Source organism: Onychomys torridus, chromosome 23 (assembly GCF_903995425.1).
Source record: "Onychomys torridus chromosome 23, mOncTor1.1, whole genome shotgun sequence".
In the NCBI taxonomy this organism is placed as follows: Eukaryota; Metazoa; Chordata; class Mammalia; order Rodentia; family Cricetidae; genus Onychomys; species Onychomys torridus.
In genome coordinates, this window is record NC_050465.1 from 59,362,617 (window position 1) to 59,381,674 (window position 19,058).

The 19,058-nt window shown below is 50.7% G+C and overlaps 1 protein-coding gene across 4 annotated transcripts; it reads left to right on the forward strand.

Moving 5' to 3' along the window:
- The first annotated feature begins 8,758 nt into the window (after nucleotides 1-8,758).
- On the forward strand, nucleotides 8,759-17,576 carry Dnajb2 (DnaJ heat shock protein family (Hsp40) member B2). 4 transcript variants are annotated; one of them, XM_036173492.1, is made up of 10 exons: nucleotides 9,373-9,585; nucleotides 9,875-9,984; nucleotides 11,753-11,806; nucleotides 11,973-12,095; nucleotides 13,151-13,243; nucleotides 13,420-13,522; nucleotides 13,679-13,749; nucleotides 15,310-15,513; nucleotides 16,427-16,454; nucleotides 16,658-17,576. In XM_036173492.1, the coding sequence occupies exons 1-10, from the start codon at nucleotides 9,443-9,445 to the stop codon at nucleotides 16,731-16,733; spliced, it is 1,005 nt and encodes a 334-aa protein (XP_036029385.1). In that variant the 5' UTR covers nucleotides 9,373-9,442; the 3' UTR covers nucleotides 16,734-17,576. The 4 variants fall into 4 exon arrangements, with proteins under 4 accessions (XP_036029387.1, XP_036029384.1, XP_036029385.1 ...); XM_036173494.1 differs by lacking the exon at nucleotides 9,373-9,585 and adding exons at nucleotides 8,759-8,956; nucleotides 9,212-9,309 and having other exon boundaries at nucleotides 15,310-16,725; XM_036173495.1 differs by lacking the exon at nucleotides 16,427-16,454 and having other exon boundaries at nucleotides 9,376-9,585; nucleotides 16,658-16,718.
- Nucleotides 17,577-19,058: the final 1,482 nt, after the last annotated feature.

Consider the following 19,058-nt stretch of genomic DNA (forward strand, 5'->3'; position numbering starts at 1 on the left):
CCTGGCTCTGCCTCCCCGAGTGCTGGGATTAAAGGCGAGCGCCACCGCCGCCTGGCTTAAGTATTCTTTCATTCATGTCTCCTAGTCGTTCATCCCAGGAAAGGACTCTTATTATCACCCACATTTAATAAGGAGGACATCAATAAAAAGGTTAAGATTCTTATACAAGAGGAATAGAGACATTCTAGATCTCAGATACAGATCACTCTGGGTAAATTCCATTCACTCAAAAAGCATAAATCAAGGTCTGTAGGTCATATTTTAAAAGCCAATGGTGTGTTAGGTTTATGAATAAAACATCCTCGTTAAATGTTTCAAAGTACTAGCCAAGCGTGGTGGCATGGGCCTGTGACTCCAGCTATTTGAGAGGCTGAAGTAGGAAGCTCTCGAGTTGGAGACAAGCCTAGGCAACTTAGTGTGACCTTGTCTCAAAAACCATGTTTCTTAAGGTGTGAGGATGAAGCTATAGCGATGGAGGACTCGTTAGCCTGGGTGAGGCTCTGAGTTCCACAACAACGAGGAATAAACAACGAAGGAAGCCACGAAGCACAGTAATGCAAGAAAGTGCAAGGAACAATCTAATGAGCACTGGCTGCCAAGCCTCCAGTTGAACTCACTTCCTTCTCCCCAAATTTGGTGTGCGCATCTTCCCTGCTGTCGTTATTTCTGTTGTTTTCTCTCCCTCACTGCAGCTCCCATTTCTTTCTGAACCTAGATGGGCTCCTATCGCACTCTGCCAGACCCATCGGGTCTCCTCATGTCCCTCATTGGGGTGCTGAGTCACCGAGGGAGGCACTGGAATCTTAGATCTACCCACATCTGCTTCCCCCAGAGTTTTGGCACTGCCCCAGCAGCCGGTGCCTGCTGGTCCTCAACGCTCCCAGCAATGCTTAGACACAGGAGTGCCAAGTCCATGACCCTTGACATTTAACTAGAGAACCACAGAAGGAGAGGGGTCCGACCTTGTGTCTAGGCAAGGCATAGGTTTCTCCAAAGCTGTCCTCTGCCTGTTCAGTGTGAGCGCATCTCAGTCCACTTGGGGCAGTCCAGTGTGTAGAAGACCAGTGCCCCCTGGGAACTCTACTGCCTGGAACATGGGATCCAATCAGACGGGCTGATGCCCAGTGACAAAACCATCAATGGAGGAGATGACGCCACCACCATTTTAGTGGGAGCGAGGCTGGAAAACATGTACCCCAGGCAGTGTTTGTGGGCCTGGAGACCACTGTTGTTGGTGAGTGGTGATCAGTCGTTACAGCCTTGTCCCCAAGCATACGGTAGATCTACTACATTGCTGATGAGCTTTGGGGTTAATTATCACAGCCTTCCAGGTTCTACAAATAGTTTCAACTCCAGATCTAGAGATCACTGTTATACAATGCCTGAGTCCCAAAGTCATGATACATCCCTTTTCATACCAGTATAAAGCAGTGGTTCTCAACCTTCCTAATGCTGTGACCCTTTAATACAGTTCCTCATGTTATGGTGACCCCCAACTATAAAATTATTTCATTGATACTTCATAATTGCAATTTTGTAACTCTTATGAATTGTAATGTAAATATCTGATATGCAGGATAACTGATATGTGACTCCCAAAAGGGGTTGTGACCCATAGGTTAAGAACTGCTGGTATAAAGCATGCCCAAGCAAGATTATAGCAATATCTTAGATGCAGCTCATCAAATATTACTACATCATGACCAAAAACAACTTGGGGAGGGAAGAATTCATTTCATTTTACATTCCCAGATCATAATACATCATTGACAGAAGTCAATGCATGGAGGATGTTGCTCGCTGGCTCATGCTCAGCTAACTTATTTTGTACAGCCCAGATCTACCTGCCTAGGGATGGTGCCACCCACAGTGGGATGGATACTTGTACATCAATCATCAGTCATGACAATCTCTCCAAGATGTGGCTACAGGCCAATATAATCTGGGAAATTCCTCAACTGAAGTTCCCTCTTCCCAGGTGTCCTAGTTAAGAGTTTCTATTGCTGAGATGAAACATCATGATCAAAAAGCAAGTTGGGGAGGAAAAGGTTTATTTGGCTTACACTTCCACATCACAGGAAGCCAAGACTGGAACTCAAACAGGAACCTGGAGGCAGGAACTGGTGCAGAGGCCATGGAGGAGTGCTGCTTACTGGCTTGCTCCTCATGGCTTGCTCAGCCTGCTTTCTTATAGAACCCAGGACCCTACCCACAATGGGCTGGACCCTCCCACACTAATCACTAATTAAGAAGATGCCCTACAGCCCGATCTTATGGAGACTTTTTCCCAGTTGAGGCGTTCTCTTCTCTGTCGACTAGCTTATGCCAAGTTGACAAAGGACTAGCCAGCACACCAGGTGACTCTAGGTTGTTTAAAGTTGGCAATAAAAAACAACCATCACACAGGACAAGCTCCAGCTGTGCATAAGCATCCCCAGGATCCCTTATCTTGTTTAAACCTAAAATGGGTGTAGTCATCATACCTACCGCAAGCCCCATGGGGATAAGGCCTGTTCACCACTCTATTATTGGCACTCCAGATGTGGCCTGCTATATTAGTCTGTATTTGTTGAAGGGGGTGTTACTTGAGTGTCTATTTTATAGATGTGGACACTAGGCTTCAAGAAGCTATGTGTCTTCCCCAAGGTTACCTCGATAGTAAATAGAGGGATTAGGATTCATACCCAGACAAGCCTGAACAGAAGCTGGTGCTCTGGCTCCCTTTGCTCAGATCACCACCCTTCTTGTCCATGGTGGTGCCAGACACCACCTCTTTTGGCCTGTCAGCTGCCCAGTGCCTAGACAGTGACTCAGGCACCTTGAGGGCAGGGAAGGGGGTGATGCTTGACAACTCCTCTGCCCTGACTCTGGGATAGAGGGTGTCCTGGCACCAGATGAAGCAGGGCCTGAACCAGGACAGAGGCTTCTTTGGGGACACTCTTTGGGCTGTCACTGTCCTTTGGAAGAGTCTCATAGTACCTCATGGAGGTGTGGTAAGGGCCCAGGAGAGGCCATTGGGGAGGATGAGGAGGAAAGAGCCATCTGCTGGGCTGGCTGGGTGCCCAGACATAGTTAGGCACAGTGTTCCTTTCTGCTTGGTGTACTGGCCAGTCCACCCTGGTTGTCTACGTGGCTATCTCCTTCCAGTTATACCTCCTAGCTAGTACACACATCTCCATGCCCCCATTGGCATGCACTGACAGGGTTGGATGTGGTGTAGGTATGGGAAGGAAGCAACCCAGCTCCCTTGGGATAACTATGAGCACCACCCAGCCTGGCTCCCGGGGACTCCCTCAAATGCAAGGGAATGCTTTCATCCTTAGGGCTTCTAAAGCCAGGGTACAATTACCTCTCGCAGGTAGACACATGAGGCGGGTTCCCAGCCTCCGACCTCATCTCTGCTGTGTCAGGGATATGTCTGTCTCCAAAGCTGCATTTCTTGTCGTCTCCTTCTGACACGCCACCTCTGCCTGCTTTGCTTGGTGTTGCTGTTGCCATGCCTTCCAGCTTAGGTCACAGTCATCCAGAACCATCTAGAACCTGGGAGCCCTCCCTTTCCTGGATTTCCCTGGGTCCTATCTTCTATCAGTCCCTGTGACTCATTTGGCCCACATCTGGGACTTTAGGGTGATACATGTGGCTTCTTAACATTGCCCTGGTTCTCCAACTAGTTTTAACTTCTTATGTGTATCTGAATGTTTATGTGCAGACTTCAGGATTCAGAAGGTACCAACAACTTATGAACTGCAATAATACATCTCCTCTTGGCAGCTACCATATCTAACATTGTGTTTACCTTTTTTTTTTTTCTTCTGAGACAGGTTCTTGTTATGTAATCTATCTAATTAGGCCTTCAACTCATGATCCTCCAGCTTCCATTAGGTCCTGGGATTATAGGCATGTGCCACCACACCTGAATTTTTGTTTGCTTTTTTTTTTTTTTTTTAAGGTTTATTTTTAAAAGCCTGCCATGGTGGCGCTTGCCTTTAACCCAGTACTTGGGAGGCAGAGGCAGGTCTCTGAGTTTGAAGCCAGCCTGGTCTACAAATCGAGTTCCAGGACAGCCAGGGCTACATAAAGAAACCCTGTCTTGGGTTGGGGATTTAGCTCAGTGGTAGAGCGCTTGCCTAGCAAGTGCAAGGTCCTGGGTTCGATCCTAAGCTAAAAAGAAAATAAAAAAATAAATAAATTAAAAAAAAGAAAAGAAAAAGAAAAATGCATTAACCCTTGGACATATGTATTTGCATATATGTATAACCACAGTCTGCAGAATTGGCTTGGCTGCATCAAATGCTACACGTTTAATTTGTTATGTCCCATATGGCTGTTCTTAGGTAAATCCCACTTATGGGCTCTCTCACTACAAATGCCTGACTGCAGCTGCGCCACACTGTCTTCAGTGTGTTAGGCTTTTTGCATATTGTCAAATATTCAAAATTCAAATACTGTCAAAGAGCAAAGTGCTTTTCTGCAGCTTTTGTTTATAACGCTTCCTTATAATGGGGCTGAAGAGCTTTTCATGAATTAGAAGCCGGAATTTCTTCCTCTGTGAGCTGTCTGTCTGTAACCTTTATCGTTTTTTTAAAAAATTACATGGGGTTCCAGGCATGGTGGCTCACACCTGCAAACCCATCATTTGGGAGATGGAGGCAAGAGGATGAGAGTTCAAGGCCTGCCTCAGTTACATAGTAAGTTTGAGGCCAGCCTCGGCTACAAGAGACCCTGCCTCAACATTTCCCACCCTCCTTTACTGCTCTAGAGCTGGTGGGACCTGGGAGAATGGAGCCGATAAATGAGGTGGACTAAAATCTCATGCACTAGCCAACTCTTTTTTCTTTTTTTCCATTTTATTTATTTATTTATTTTTATGTTATCAGCTTGATACAGTAGACATTCTTATCCTAATAGTGAAATGTTTCATTGAGGCTTGCCCAGTGATTGAGTAAAACTAAAACTTATTGTAAACCACAGGCATCCTAGGGTTCCCCCTGCTATATAGCCTCCCTGGTTCTGTGGGTGGCAGTCTGACTGTTCTTTGCTTTATATCTAGAATCCACTTATGAGTGAGTACATACCATGTTTGTTCTTCTGGGTTTGGGTTACCTCACTCAGGATGATTTTTTCTAGTTCCATTTGCCTGCAAATTTCATGCTGTCATTGTTTTTCTCTGCTGAGTAGTACTCCATTGTGTATATGTACCATATTTTCTAAATCCATTCTTCAGTTGATGGGCATCTAGGTTGTTTCCAGGTTCTGGAATAGCCAACTCTTTATTCAGGGCATCAGACAATTTATACTCTGAGGGTGAAGAGGCCACATGAGTAAAGTGACCAATCACAAGGACAGGACAAGCCACTTGTGGCTGACAAGCTGAACTCAGCGGGAAACCTGTTTTTCCACAGAGGCATATAAACAACTAACAATGGCCAGTTGTAATGAATTATCTGAAACAAACTCACTCCTATCCACTACGCCTGACAGGGGCTTGCTCGAAAGCATAGTCCTAAGAATAATTCTATAGTATGAAGAAAGTAAGGTCACAAGACTCTTGGCTTGGTTTCTTGTTTTCTCACAAGCACCCAGAAATCTCCTCACACAACTCCATTCTTGGACACTTTGACAATCCCCCCACCCCAGAAAAAAAATAATTGTAAAAATTACAGCGTGCCAGAAGGACAGGGCACTCACCTAGCAGGTGTGCTATGGCAGGTTTAATCCCCAGTGTTAAATTTTTAAAAATTATTTATTTGTATTTTATCTGCAAATAAAATACAATACATTGGTGTTTTGCCTGCATGTGTATCTGTGTGAAGGTGTCAGATCCCCTGGAACTGGAGTTACAGGCAAGTGTGAGCTGCCATGTGGGTGCTGGGGATTGAACCCAGGTCCTCTGCAAGAGCAGCCAGTGCTCTTAACCTCTGAGCCATCTCTCCAGCCCCCAGTATTACATTTTTTAAAAAGAAATTTGTCTTACAAATTCATTGGCTTTCTTTGTGAACAAAGAAATAGTAAGCCTTTATCTGCTTCTATAATTTTCCTTTGGTTTTTATTTATCTATATCTTGTCAAAAATCTAATCTCCTTGAGCACATGTTCTAAAAATAAACCTCTCTGTTTCCCTGTTTGTTACATAGCCCAGGCTGGCCTCTAATTTTTTATCCTTCAGTCTCAGACTCTAGGATTCTACATATCCTTCTTGTATTCTCATTCTATATTTATTTATTTATTTTTTATATTTTCTTCTTTAAAACAGGGGCTCACTCTGCAGTCCAGGCTGGTCTGCAACTCACTATTTAGTCTAGGCTGGCCTTGATCTGAGGCAGTCCTCCCTCCCCAGCTTCCCAAGGGGCTGAGGCTGCAGGTGCGATCTACCATACCCAGCTTTTCTAGTCTTTAACGCTGAAAACCACATTTATTGTGTGCATGTGTCTCGGTGTGTGGGCACACCTGAGCCATAGCACGCAAGTGGAGACCAGATGACAACTTGTGGAAACCGGTTCTCTCCTCCCCTGTGGGGCCTAGGGATTGAATTTAGGTCATCAGGCTTAGTGGCAAGTACCTTTACCCCTGAGCCATTTCACTGGCCCTGGCTTTTCTATTCTGAATTGCCCATACCTGGTAGGTAGGTGCTAGACAACTGTCTGTTGAGACGAGAGAAGAAGAAAATAAAAAACTTGGAAGATTTTGGAGTAATGTACTTACTCTTTTTTAAACCAAATATAAGCCATTGACCACTTGGGGTCAGTTGGGGCTCCTATAACAGACAGCAGAAGCTAACTCAAGTAAATTAAACCAACAACAAAATAAAACAAATAAAAAACACCCATTGTAAACCAACCATTTCCCTCTCTCGAATCATCCTCAAGTTAGCAACTTATGAAGTTCACATTGATTCAGTCAATGCAAGGGCTGGCAGCCAAACCTCAGCAAACAGCCGCACCAAAGGAGGTCTGGCAGCTTGGCCCCTCCCTTCCCTGCGGAGATCATCCCGCCCGCAACATGGAGGCTGCACTTCCTCCTCCAGACGCAAGAGGCCGCTGCAAGCCCCATGGCAACCTGCACCACCGAAATAAATTCTTAGCCACCCCTTCACCACCACCCCACCACCACCCCCACCCCCCGCCTTGCTCCAGATTTGAAGTCCCACTTTCTAGTGGCACCTCATTGGCAGAGCTCATGACTTGTGCCTGCACCCTCGGGGAGGGGGTGTGAGAGCCTCAAGGTTCTGGGGTGGACGCCGCATCTCTTATTAGGTTGAAACAAAGAAAGCTCCCTAGCTGCAAGTGGGAATTCTCCAAACCCGCAGGTAGTTCAGAAGGTGGGCAGGGCAGGCAGGAAAACCTTACGAGCGATTGCGCCTTCGCTCAGGTCCTGCTCACGCTGTGGCTTCGATGCGATGTCACCCATCCTGAAACACTGAGTTCATACAACCCTTACTGCTTGGGTCAAGTGTGACACCAGAAACTAATGTGCTAATAACACCTTCTAAAACGATGCTTCAGATGAAGGCTTCCATACAACTAGGTGCTACCTATATTTAAGGAGGAAAACAGTTCTCAAGTCACATAGCAGCAAGTGATTGCAAGACCGGGTCTCCCTTCTCTCAGAGTCCCGAGTCTCCCAGTGGACTTTGCTGACAGGCTTCTGTCTTAGCAGGGACTGGGTTACATTCTGTGCCCCCCTTGCCCCTCCCCCAGTGCTGGGAATTGAGGCTTAGTAAGGCCTGGTGTTTGCTAGGCAAGTACTCTACCCCTGAGCGATGCCCATAGCCCCACATTCTTAGTACATTCTGGTAGCACCCACTGCATAGAGGATTCTCCACTAATGCCCAGGAATCGGCCAGATGGAATAAAGCAAGAGCCAATTCTGGAAGGTTCTCTTTTTTTTGGGGGGGGGGTTCGAGACAGGGTTTCTCTGTAGCTTTGGAGGCTGTCCTGGAACTCGCTTTGTAGATCAGGTTGTCCTCGAACTCACAGAGATCCGCCTGCCTCTGCCTCCTGAGTGCTGGGATTACAGGCGTGCACCCCGACTGCCCGGCAGAAGGTTCCCTCTTTCATGAGGTCTGAACCCAGGAATCATTTTCAGGTGAAATAGATCATCTATTCAGAATGAGCTGTGGAAGAGGAACCTTGAATCTAGTAATTCCCTTTTACCTCACCTCTGTGTGTTAAAACTGTTAGTAAGCATCTTCCAAGGATTATTTAGCCATCCAACTGATATTTTTCAGCTCTTGACTAAAGAGGCGGGGACGACAAGGACAAGATGTTTACTCTAGGGAATTTACATTTTAGTGGGGGAGGGAGAGGGGCCATCAATTAAATGTTAATTTGAGGCCCCAGAAAGCGCGGAGAAGGAAATGCCACGAGATGCTATAAAAAGCAGGTCTGACCTACTACTCAGGAGAGCCAGGGCAGCCTCTTTGGAAGACATTAGGCTGCAGCTAGGCTCTGAAGAAGGAGAGGAGTTGGGGCTAGGGGAGACTCGGTGAGCCCCGGAGGTGATGGCCCGGTGTGTGTGTGTGTGGGGGAGTACTCAGGGATCAACGAAGCATGTTTGGAAGACAGCGACAGAGGGACACAGGGGCCCCGCACCTAGTTTGCGGACGGCCCTTTCTGCCTGTGTTGGAGGGAGTGCGTCATGGCTGGAAGGATGTTCCAGACTTCAGCCTCCCAAGTCCCACCTGGGAATGACGTCGCCAGGATGCAGAACTAAAATAGGTGGCCACGCCCCCATTTCCCAGCAGTCCCTGCAGCACCCCACCCCACCCCCGTCCTCTCCCTCCCCCAGTGTGACCGGCCGAGCCGGCCCTCCCTAGGTCTCTAGTAGTTTCCGCGGCGCTGACGCATGCTTGCGCACGCAACCCAGCCTGGCGCGTTGTACGCAGCCACCGCGAGCCGGGCTGCGGGTGCCAGGCGGTTCCCCCGCGCGGGGCAGGGGCGGGACTCCCGGTAGAGGAGGTGCGGCCCGGGCTGGGTCCGGTTGGGGGCCTGGGATCGGGCTGCTGGAGTTAGGGGGTTCGGGTAGGGCTCTCTCGGCCCCGCGGCGAGATAACCCTGGGCACCGGCCTGCGGGACCGGATCAGGCAGTGAAGGAGCCTAGTCACCCGCTGCAGGCGCCGCTGCCACCTCGCAGTGTCTCCGGCCCGCCGGGGGCTGCGGCCGCAGGGAGCCGCGGTGCCTCGGTCGTCCTGACCCCTTCTCCCCCCCCCGCAGCCCGGAGGAGGGTCGCCTGACGGCTGAGTTGCCATGGCATCCTACTACGAGATTCTAGACGTACCGCCGAGTGCGTCTGCTGATGACATCAAGAAGGCGTAAGTGCCTCCTCGGCTGTGCTGCAGAAAGCCTCTGGCCCTTGCTCCCCACTCCCCCCCCCCGGCCCCCAGCCCCCCCAGAGCCAGGGATCCTTTTGAGGGCTGCCTGGAGGGAGGAAGGGGACCCTTGGGAATGATGAGGACCAAGTCTAGCGAGCGAAGAAGTGCTGTCCTCCTTCGGGGCCCGCTACACTCTCCCGCCCGATTCCCCTCTCCTCCAGCTCCTACATGTGGGCTTGACCAAGCTGCAGTGCTAAAGTGCCCAGGCTCTATGAGGTAGGCCAGTGTCCCACACTCTCTGTGGCTATAGATAGCTCTATCCAAGGAGCCCCCGAGAGAGGGCTTAGGGTGGGGACATCCTTCTGGCGCTCTCCCTCCCTGCTCATATCCCTGACAGAGTAGGGAGAGAACCCCCTGGAAACATGGCTGCAGTCACGGGGCGGCCTTGGATCGGAGCAGTGAGTGATAGGGGTGGTGGACGAGGCAGAGAGGGGGGTTCAGTTGCCTGGTGGGAAGAGCCCGCGTCAGGCCCCTGACCCTCCAGCGGCTCTCACTTCTCCTGCAGGTACCGAAAGAAGGCTCTGCAGTGGCACCCCGACAAGAACCCAGATAATAAGGAGGTTGCTGAGAAAAAATTTAAGGAGGTGGCAGAAGCTTATGAAGTTCTATCTGACAGTAAGGCTTGGGGTCCTGCAGGGACCAGCATGTCTCCCCTCCCCCCCCCTGTTTCCAATCATGCCCATCTCTTTCCTAAAGCCAAGCCTCCATCACCCGTCTCTTCCATGCTTTTCTTTAAGATAGCATTTAAGTGCCTCCTCCTACGTGGCAAAGTCTGCCTCCCAGGGTCTGGAAAGCAGTATGGATCCTGACCAGGGACGGACACAGCTTTCTACCAAGCAGGCTTATAACCCTCCCCACCCACCCACCCACTCACCCACCCACCTCCTCCGCCACCCACTTTATAGGCAGGTAAACTGAGGCTGGGAGAGGTGAAATAATTTGCCAATTTCTTGATCTAGAATATGATTCTAAGTCTGACAGATGATTTTTTTTAAATTTTCTGTGCTGCAGATTGTACCTAGAACATTGTACATGTTAAGAAGGAGTTCTGTTAAGCCACAATCCCAGATCCAGGCCTGTCATTTATTCAGAAAATATTCTGACTAGACATGGCTATAATTCCAGTACTTAAGAGGCTCTTGTGTTCAAAGGTTATAAATAAGTGGACAAACCTCAAATGGGCTGAGGATGTAGCTTTGTTGGTAGAGTGCTTTGGTAACACACAGGAGGCCCTGGATTTGATCCCTAGCCCCACATAAACGAGGCATGGTGGTACATACCTGTAACCCTAGCAGGGGGGGTGTATGGAAGCAGGAGAATCAAAAGTTCAAGATCTTTCTTGGCTGTCTCTCAAGTTCAAGACCAGCCTAGGCTACTTGAGCAGTGTCTTGAGAAAGTCTGTATCTCTGAGCTGTGAGTGGTGGTTCCCACCTGTGATCTCAGCACTTAGGAGGCTGAGGGAAGATGATAACCAAGAATCTGAAGACAGTCTGGATACAGAGTGAGGCCTTGTCTCCAAACAACAAAACCAAACCCCTAAAGGATCCCAAAAAGTATCTGCTAAACTTACCCTGCCAGGAATTGTGGGGTACTAGGGAGACAGTGGGGGACAAGCAGGCCCTGTCCTCCTCATGGGGGTCTGTCATATTCTGGTCAGGGAAGACAGACAATAACGAGGTAGATGCAAAGACAGCATTGGGCCGTGGTGGCTCACACCTTTGATTCCAGCACTCGGGAGGCAGAGGTAGGAGGATCTCTAAGTTCGAGGCCAGCCTGGTCTGTAGAGCAAGTTCCAGGACAGGCACCAAAGCTACAGAGAAACCCTGTCTCCCGGGGCGGGGGGGGGGGGGACGGACACAAAAGCAAAAACAAAAAACAACAAGACAAACAAAACAAAAACAAAAACAAAAAGACAGGTAACACACTGAGAAGAGCATTTCCGAGGAGAGCAGCTGTACCAGGGGAGGGTGGCACTGGTTTTTGTTGTGGTTTTAGAAGGTCTCTGTGGAAGTGGCTGGATTAGGCTAAGCCCATTGATAATAATATGGTAGTAATTAGCTGACATTTATTTACTTAATTTGTGTGGAGCTCAGTGTTAAACCCAGGGTCTTGTTCCCGTTAGGCAGGGCCTCTACCACCAGCTCTACCTCAGCCCCTAGCTTACATTTTGTGTGCTGGGCACTGCGCCAGGCAGTTTTTCCGAGTTATCTTATTTAGTTTTCTCGGTGGCTGTTAAGTGTGTCTGCTGTACAGATGAAGCAGCTGCTTTGATCATGCCCCCAGACACCCTGCCATCCCCCAAGTTGCATTTTCTGAAGCTTGTCCTGGCCCAGGAGGGGAGACGATTCCCTAAAGGGAGGAGTGACCAGGTTTCTTCTTCCAGAGCACAAACGGGAGATCTATGACCGCTACGGCCGGGAAGGGCTGACGGGGGCAGGTAGGTGGAGCGATGGGGTGCCAGGATGAAAGTGGGTCAGGGGAGGGGCAGGCCAGTTCCTGCACAGCATGCTCTTTCTAAGGCTCCTGGCCGTGTCTTCGAGGGGGCCCCTGGCTCAGGGCCTTATGTACCCTCTAAGCCCTTCCTCATCCTGACTCCCTTCCAGGAACTGTGCCCTCTCAACCAGAAGCTGGTGGTATGGGACCTGGCTTCACATTCACCTTCCGGAGCCCAGAGGAAGTCTTCCAGGAGTTCTTTGGGAATGGAGACCCTTTCTCGGAGCTCTTTGGTATGTAGACGGCATAGTTCAACCCCCTCCTCCTCTGGCCTGCTGTCTGTCCTCTGGGCGTCTCTCAGGCTGAGAGGGAATTGGAATTTCACAGACAGCCGATTTGAGCTTGTGTGGGCGTGAGTCCAGTGAAAGCGAGGATAGAACCTCACACATGCCAGGACTCACGTGACACACCAGTGACACTTCACAGGCTGGCCTTATTAGATGACAACAAGAACACATTGTTAAACCTCCACAACAGCCACCAGGGGAACAAGACTCCAAGCATCATGTGACAGCTGTAGCAGCATTACACATCACAACAGACACCTTTTTTTTTTTTTTTTTTTTAATGGATACTGTATGTCAAGAATCCTGCATCCTCTAAACTTCTGGTAAATCCTGAGAGGTGAATAATTTAAACTCCCATTTGCAGATTAGAAGACATAGAAACATATTAGTTAGCTTAGAGTCACACAGTCAGTGGGTGACCAGGAGGGAGCTCAGTGGTAGACGGCTGCCTAGCATGTGCCAGGCACTGATTTCAGTGTTCTGCACCGTGGAACAAAACAAGACAAAACACAACAGTCAGTGTGGTGATTAAGAGGTTCCTTCCACAAGCGTGGTTACACATGCCTGGAAAAAATTCAGCCCTTGAGAGCCGGAAATGGTGGAGCACACATTTAATTCCCTAACTTGGGAGGCAGACGCACTCTGTGAGTTCGAGGCTAGCCTGGTCTGCATAGCAATTTCCAGGCCAGCCAGGGCTACACAGTTGAGACTTTGTCCCCAAAACCAAAAACCAAAAACCATACCCTTTTCACTTGTGAGGTGGAGGCCTGTGTTCAGGGGTTCCAAGTCATCCTTATCTGCCTACTGAGTTTGAGGTTAGCCTGAACGACTGAGACTCCTTTTCCAAAAAAGTTTTAAAAATCTGTAAATTTATACAACCCAAACCAGGGACAGTCAGAAGTGTATGCGGTTGCTTATGGTCTTAATTTCTAGGCTTTAAAGCGTCAGCCACATGGTTTTGGAGGTGATCTCCTCACCAGCGTCTAATCTCCTTCTTGCAGATGACTTGGGCCCTTTCTCAGAGCTTCAGAACCGAGGTGCCCGACACACTGGCCCTTTCTTCACCTTCTCTTCCTCCTCTCCTGGCCAATCTGGTAAGCACTGTCCCCTTCTGTTTTTGCAAATTGTGAGTTCTGGAGTCGCTGGAATTGGCTTTGCTTTTGCTAGCCGGGGCAGGTCTGAGTGAGCCCCCCAAAGACTCCTGGCTTTTGGTGATGGTGCTAAGTCGTCAGGAGCCTCCCTCTCACTGCCTCCGTTGTCCCAATGCCAGATTTCTCCTCGTCGTCTTTCTCCTTCAGTCCTGGGGCTGGTGCTTTTCGCTCGGTCTCGACATCCACCACCTTTGTCCAAGGACACCGCATCACCACACGCAGGTGAGCGCTCCTTCCGGGGCCGGACAGGTGGAGGTTCTGGGGAGGAGGTGCAAAAGCCAGTGCTGTGTGGTTATGCAGTCTGCCCGGACCCCCACGGTTATTGTCAGAGCCTGGACCAGTCTCTGCTCGTTGACTGAGCTGTGCCATCTTCCACAGAATCATGGAGAACGGGCAGGAGCGGGTCGAGGTGGAAGAGGACGGTCAGCTGAAGTCAGTCTCCATCAATGGTGAGGGGGCAAGGCAGGAAGCCTGGGGACCCACGTGGCTCCCGCCTCCCTTGGGGTGGGGCTAGCTAATTACCACCATCATTGGTGGGATGCCTTACATTTGCAAGGCTCTTCTCTCTGTGTGAATGACACTGGGCATTGAACCCAGAGCCTTAGGCATGCTGGGCAGACTCTACCACTGAGCTAGAGGACATGCACAGGGCCACTGTGGGCCTTTTCCTTCTGTTTCCCTTTCTTTTCTTTCTCTGTTTTCCTCTCTCTCTCTCTCTCTCTCTCTCTCTCTCTCTCTCGTGTGTGTGTGTGTGTGTGTGTGTGTGTGTGTGTGTGTGTGTGTGTGTAAGAGAAATACACACTGTGCATGTGCCTATGAGTGTACCCGTGGAGGCCAAAGGTCAATATCTGTTGCCTTCCTCTATTGTGTTTTTAAAAATTTACATATATAAAGATTTATTTTTGGTTCTGTGTAGTTGTGTGTGCATATGTGTTGTGTCTGTACCGGTGCTCACAGGTCCAAGGCATCTCCAGGTCCCCTTGGAGATGGAGTTACAGGCAATTGTGACCCTCCTGTTGTGGATGCTGGGAACTGGACTTGGGTCCTCTGGGGGAGCAGCACCTGCTCCCAACTGCTGAGCCATCTCTCCAGCCCAATTTTTGTATTTACTTTTTGAGACTTTCATACATGCATCCAATGTATTTTGATCATACTCAGGCTCCACCTCCACCCTCCAGGTCCTCCCAGGCCCCACCTGCCTTATCCCTCCCCACTTCATGTCCTTCCCCACCCCTGCTTTCTGAGACAGTCTCTCCTTGAACTTGGAGCTCATTGATTCAGCTTAACTGGCTGGCCAGCAAGCCCCAGGGAACCTCCTGTCTCTGCCCTTCTGCCCTGGAGTTATTGCCACACCCAGCTTCCCCCCCCCCCCCGGATGTTGGGGATCACAGCAAGCACTTTACCCAGAGAGCCATCTCCCTGGCCCTATGTTCTTAACACAACACGGGAGCAAAGCAGCACAGATCATATTCATCCGGTTTTTATTGAGGGGCCTGAGCCGAAGCATGTCTAAATGGTCCTAGGCTCTAACTCAAAACTACTGCCTACCATACAAAAGGGAGAAATTAAGTCAAGAATCAAAATCAGGGGTGTGTGTGTGTGTGTGTGTGTGTGTGTGTGTGTGTGTGTGTATGTAGGCACTGGAGAATGAAGGCAGAGCCTTGTGCACACTAGGATACAGCAATCAAACTCAGGACTCAGGATTCCTGAAGTGGAGCTCTTCCCACAAAGACTAACTGTGGCTAACTATTTACCTGCCAGTGCTGAGCACTGTGATAACTATTTGTGTAGATGAGTCTCCTCATTCCCATGTCATAGACAAGGGAGGCGCAGGAATGCTGAATACTGGGCCTGCCACGGCGACATAGCCACCACCTGGGTTGCTAAATAACCTTGTCACCTAATGCATGAGTGTCAGTGTGAGGGGGCAGGGTCACTGCTGTGTGAGGTGGTCTGGCATGATGTTCTAGCTTGGGTTTAGGACCTGATGGTGGCTGTGACTCTTGCAGGTGTCCCAGATGACCTGGCGCTAGGCTTGGAGCTGAGCCGTCGTGAGCAGCAACCTTCAGTCACCTCCAGGTTGGGGGGCACGCAGGTCCAGCCAACCTCTGTCTTCCGTCCCGCTGATAGCGACCTTTCTGAGGATGAGGACCTGCAGCTCGCCATGGCCTACAGCCTGTCAGAGATGGAAGCGGCTGGGCAGAAGCCAGCAGGTGGGCGGGAGGCACAGCGGCAGAGGCAGGGGCGGTCCAAGGCCCAGCACCAAGACCTTGATGTGGGAGGCACGCATAAGGGGGTGAGGGGCGAGGCAGCCAAACCCAGCCCGTCCTCAGAGGAGAAGGCCTCTCGCTGCCTCATTCTCTGAAAACTGGGCCAAGCCTGACCTGATTCAGGTCCTGACTCAGAGTCCAGCAGCTCACTGTGGCCTGAGTTGCAGGATCCTGAACTCTGTCCCTCCACAAGTTCCTCTCCCAGGCCCACCAACCTACAGCTGGACCAGGGATTTATTGTGTTCTGTCCAGGACTGATAAGTCCCTGGGTAAAGCCCAGGATTGGGGGCATCAGAGCCAGGGAAGGGCCCATGGAGCCCAGAGGCGCATGGTTGGATCAGGCATTACTGAGGGACATTAGTCGTTTGGGATGGGCCTTTGTGCCCAAGCCTTCTTCTGCCATCTGTGTTGCTGATGCTCTCAAGGAAGGAGGACTTGGCCTGGCATGCTTTGAGCTCAAGTTGGCAGCTCCCCCCGCCTCCCTGGGAGCAGCAGAGGCTGAGTGGAGCCTCTGCTGTCCTTGTCCAGCTGCAGACACCCCCCCACCCCCACACCGGTTTCTGTGCAGAACTGAGTTCTTACCCATTGATGTCTCTGTTTTCCCCCTGGCGCTGCTCTCCTTCCCGCTCCGCTCTCTGCAACTCCCTGTGGCTGCGTGGCTTGCTTTCACTGCTGCTTGGCTAGGACTTCCTCCTCCTCCTCCTCCTCTTTGAAGCCTCAGTGTGCCCAGGAAGATGCTGGGTCCAGTGGGGCCATGAGATCTTCTGGGGAGGCTAGCTAGGTGGGGTGGAAGCCTCTTGGCCCTCCAGGGTCTCAACCAGAATCAACTTCTCTTCCCTCCTCCTTGCTGCCTCAGCCTGCCCTGGCCATAGGACTAGGCAGAGGTGAGGCTGGCTATCCTTGGAGAGGTGGGATAGGGCCAGGGTGACCCAGTGGGGGGGCCTAGGTGGGGACTGTCCTTGTCCATCACACATCAGAGCTCAGGGGCCGACCACAGGGCCTGGCCTAGGCGTGCATGCTCAGCTCCGCCCTCCGTGTGCTTGCAGCTGACCCTCTCTCCTATCCCCCCCCCCTGCTCTCTCCCCAGATGTGTTCTGAGCTGGATATCCTGGATACAGAGTTGCTGCAGTTTCAACAGGACAGCGCCCTCCCCAGTGTACTAGGAGGGAACACTCCATCCCTCTCCCTCACTTATGCTGAGTGTAGGGCTGGGGCCTGGGTGGTGGGTGGGGGACTGAGGGGGAGGCACCCATAGTCTTAGCCTCTGAACTCTCTCCCCTGGGTGCTTAGCACTGTCTCTTGTGGATTACAAGTCCCAGAGTGCAATGCACTGTGGCCTCGTTTCTGATAGCGCTAATCCCAGGGGAAGTGGTGCTTGGCTATAAAGCTGGGCTCCTTGGGATGTGTAGTTCCAACCTAGCCAGTCTGTCACTCTTCTCTGACTGGGGAGACCTTGTCTTTTATCTTGTCCCTGGCAGAGGTGGTGAGAATTGTGGATGAAGGAGAAAGGACCAGAAAGACCACTAAAGACCTTAGTTCCTCTGACACTTCTTGCTAGACCCAGGCTGGAGTGAGCACACCAGAGTCCCTGTAGCATCTGAGAGGTTGTTTTGCTTGGGCAGTTTGGGGTCCAAGGACTAAGCCAGTGGGGCAGTGGACTGAGTAGGGATAGCATGGCCCTGGAAGGCTGATGGCTGTGGGCTGGCAGGATGTGGGCTGCCTTGGCTGGAGTGTGTATGTCGAAGATTGGCATGCAGAGGGAGTGTTGGACATATTGCTTGAATGGCTTTCTTTGGCCTCTGACCTTGCTGCCCATTCTTTCTTACCATCATTCATCCTCCATGAGCCACCTGCCCTCCTCCTGCCTGGGGAGCCAAGCCAGTGAGGGATTGGTGGAACGGGCTGTGGCCAGCTTCCGTAATGCTGAGCCTCTGAGACCCATCAAAGCCAGACGAACTGAGCTTGGGCTCAGGGAAAATGGAAGTCAATAAAGCTGAGTTTTGAGAGCTTAGTGTCCTGTGTACCTCCTTTCCAAGATGGCCTAAGAGGGACCTTTGGGATGACAAGATGACATTTCGGGCCTCACATCTGCTGTATGCCAAAGAGCTGGAGGCCCAAGCCTTGGTTGGGTTGCCCTCCCCAAGTATGTTGTGTGACCCCAAGAAATGCTTAAATTCTTGGTCCTCACTTCCAGGGCACCACAACTAGCTTCACCCTAAAGTTCCCTCTTATAAGAGGACCTCGTTCCCAGTCCTCGGTTAGTACAGCCAGGCACAGACTAAGTTAAGACGTGATTGAAAGCATGGGGACTCACAACCAATAGATGATGACGCCTGGTGTGTGTGTGTGTGTGTGTGTGTGTGTGTGTGTGTTTCCAAGACAGTTTCTCTGTATAGCTCAAAATCCATGGGGATCCGCCAAAGGTGTAAGGCACTACCACTGTTTTTAAACATTTTTTAAACCACCACTGAGGATTTTAAGCAGCACCCAGGGGCATTAGACTAAGCCCCTGCAGGGGGTGTGAGCCAGTAGCATGTAGAATGCCATCCCACCCAGTGTCCAGGCCCAGGGATGAAGGAACCAGAAGCCCCCTTACTGTCTCCAGCCACAGGACCAGACCATCTGTGCTGTCTACAAGAAGATGTGGGCCTGGCTCCCTCACCCCAGAAATCACCTTCAGGAGTCAAAGGACCTAGCCAACTTCTCGAAGCTAGAGCCTACCCTGAAGGGGGAATTCCAGGCCCCCATCCCGAGCCCCTTCTGGGACTTGCAGAATGATGCTTTGTCCCCGAGGAGCCTTTACCATGTAGGACATTGGAGCTGAGCCTCAGCAGAGCAGACAGTGGGCTGGGCTCCAGAATTCATGTTTGCATTAGAACTCCAGCAGAGTGAACGGCTCCAGGCCCTAGGCTCAGCTCAGCTCATTTGTGTGTGTGTGTGTGTGTGTGTGTGTGTGTGTGTGTGTGTGTGTGTGTGTGTGTATGTGCGTAATCACCATCTGGGGTTTCTTAAGATATACAGGTGAAGGTTCCTGGAGTGAGGGGAGGAGAGGATGAAAGGGAAAGTGTTCCTCCCAGGAGGCTTGCCTCAGCCCCACACTGGCAGGGTTGGCTGTGGTATCTGTCACCTGAGATGTAGCGGGCAGTGGGTAGATGGTCCCCAAGCTCTGCCCTATGTGACAAAATGTCATTCCTGAGGCTGAAGAGCAGCATTCTGAGACCCGGGAGGAAAGGCTATGTGAAGGCCCAGCTGCCCAGGTTTGAATCCTGACTCCACCACTTCAAGTTTCACAGCCTGGGCTCGGGCCCCACTGTACTCTCTGTTTATGAGGCATCATTGGTCAGTTTCATGAAGATAAAATGAATACATGCATGGCACCTTGGAACCCACTAGCCACCTAGAAGCCATGCTTTCAGGCACTTCCCAAACCAAGGACAGCCATGGTGCCTCTGCAGCCTGTATTACCTGTGGCTCTCTGCTTTTAGTGT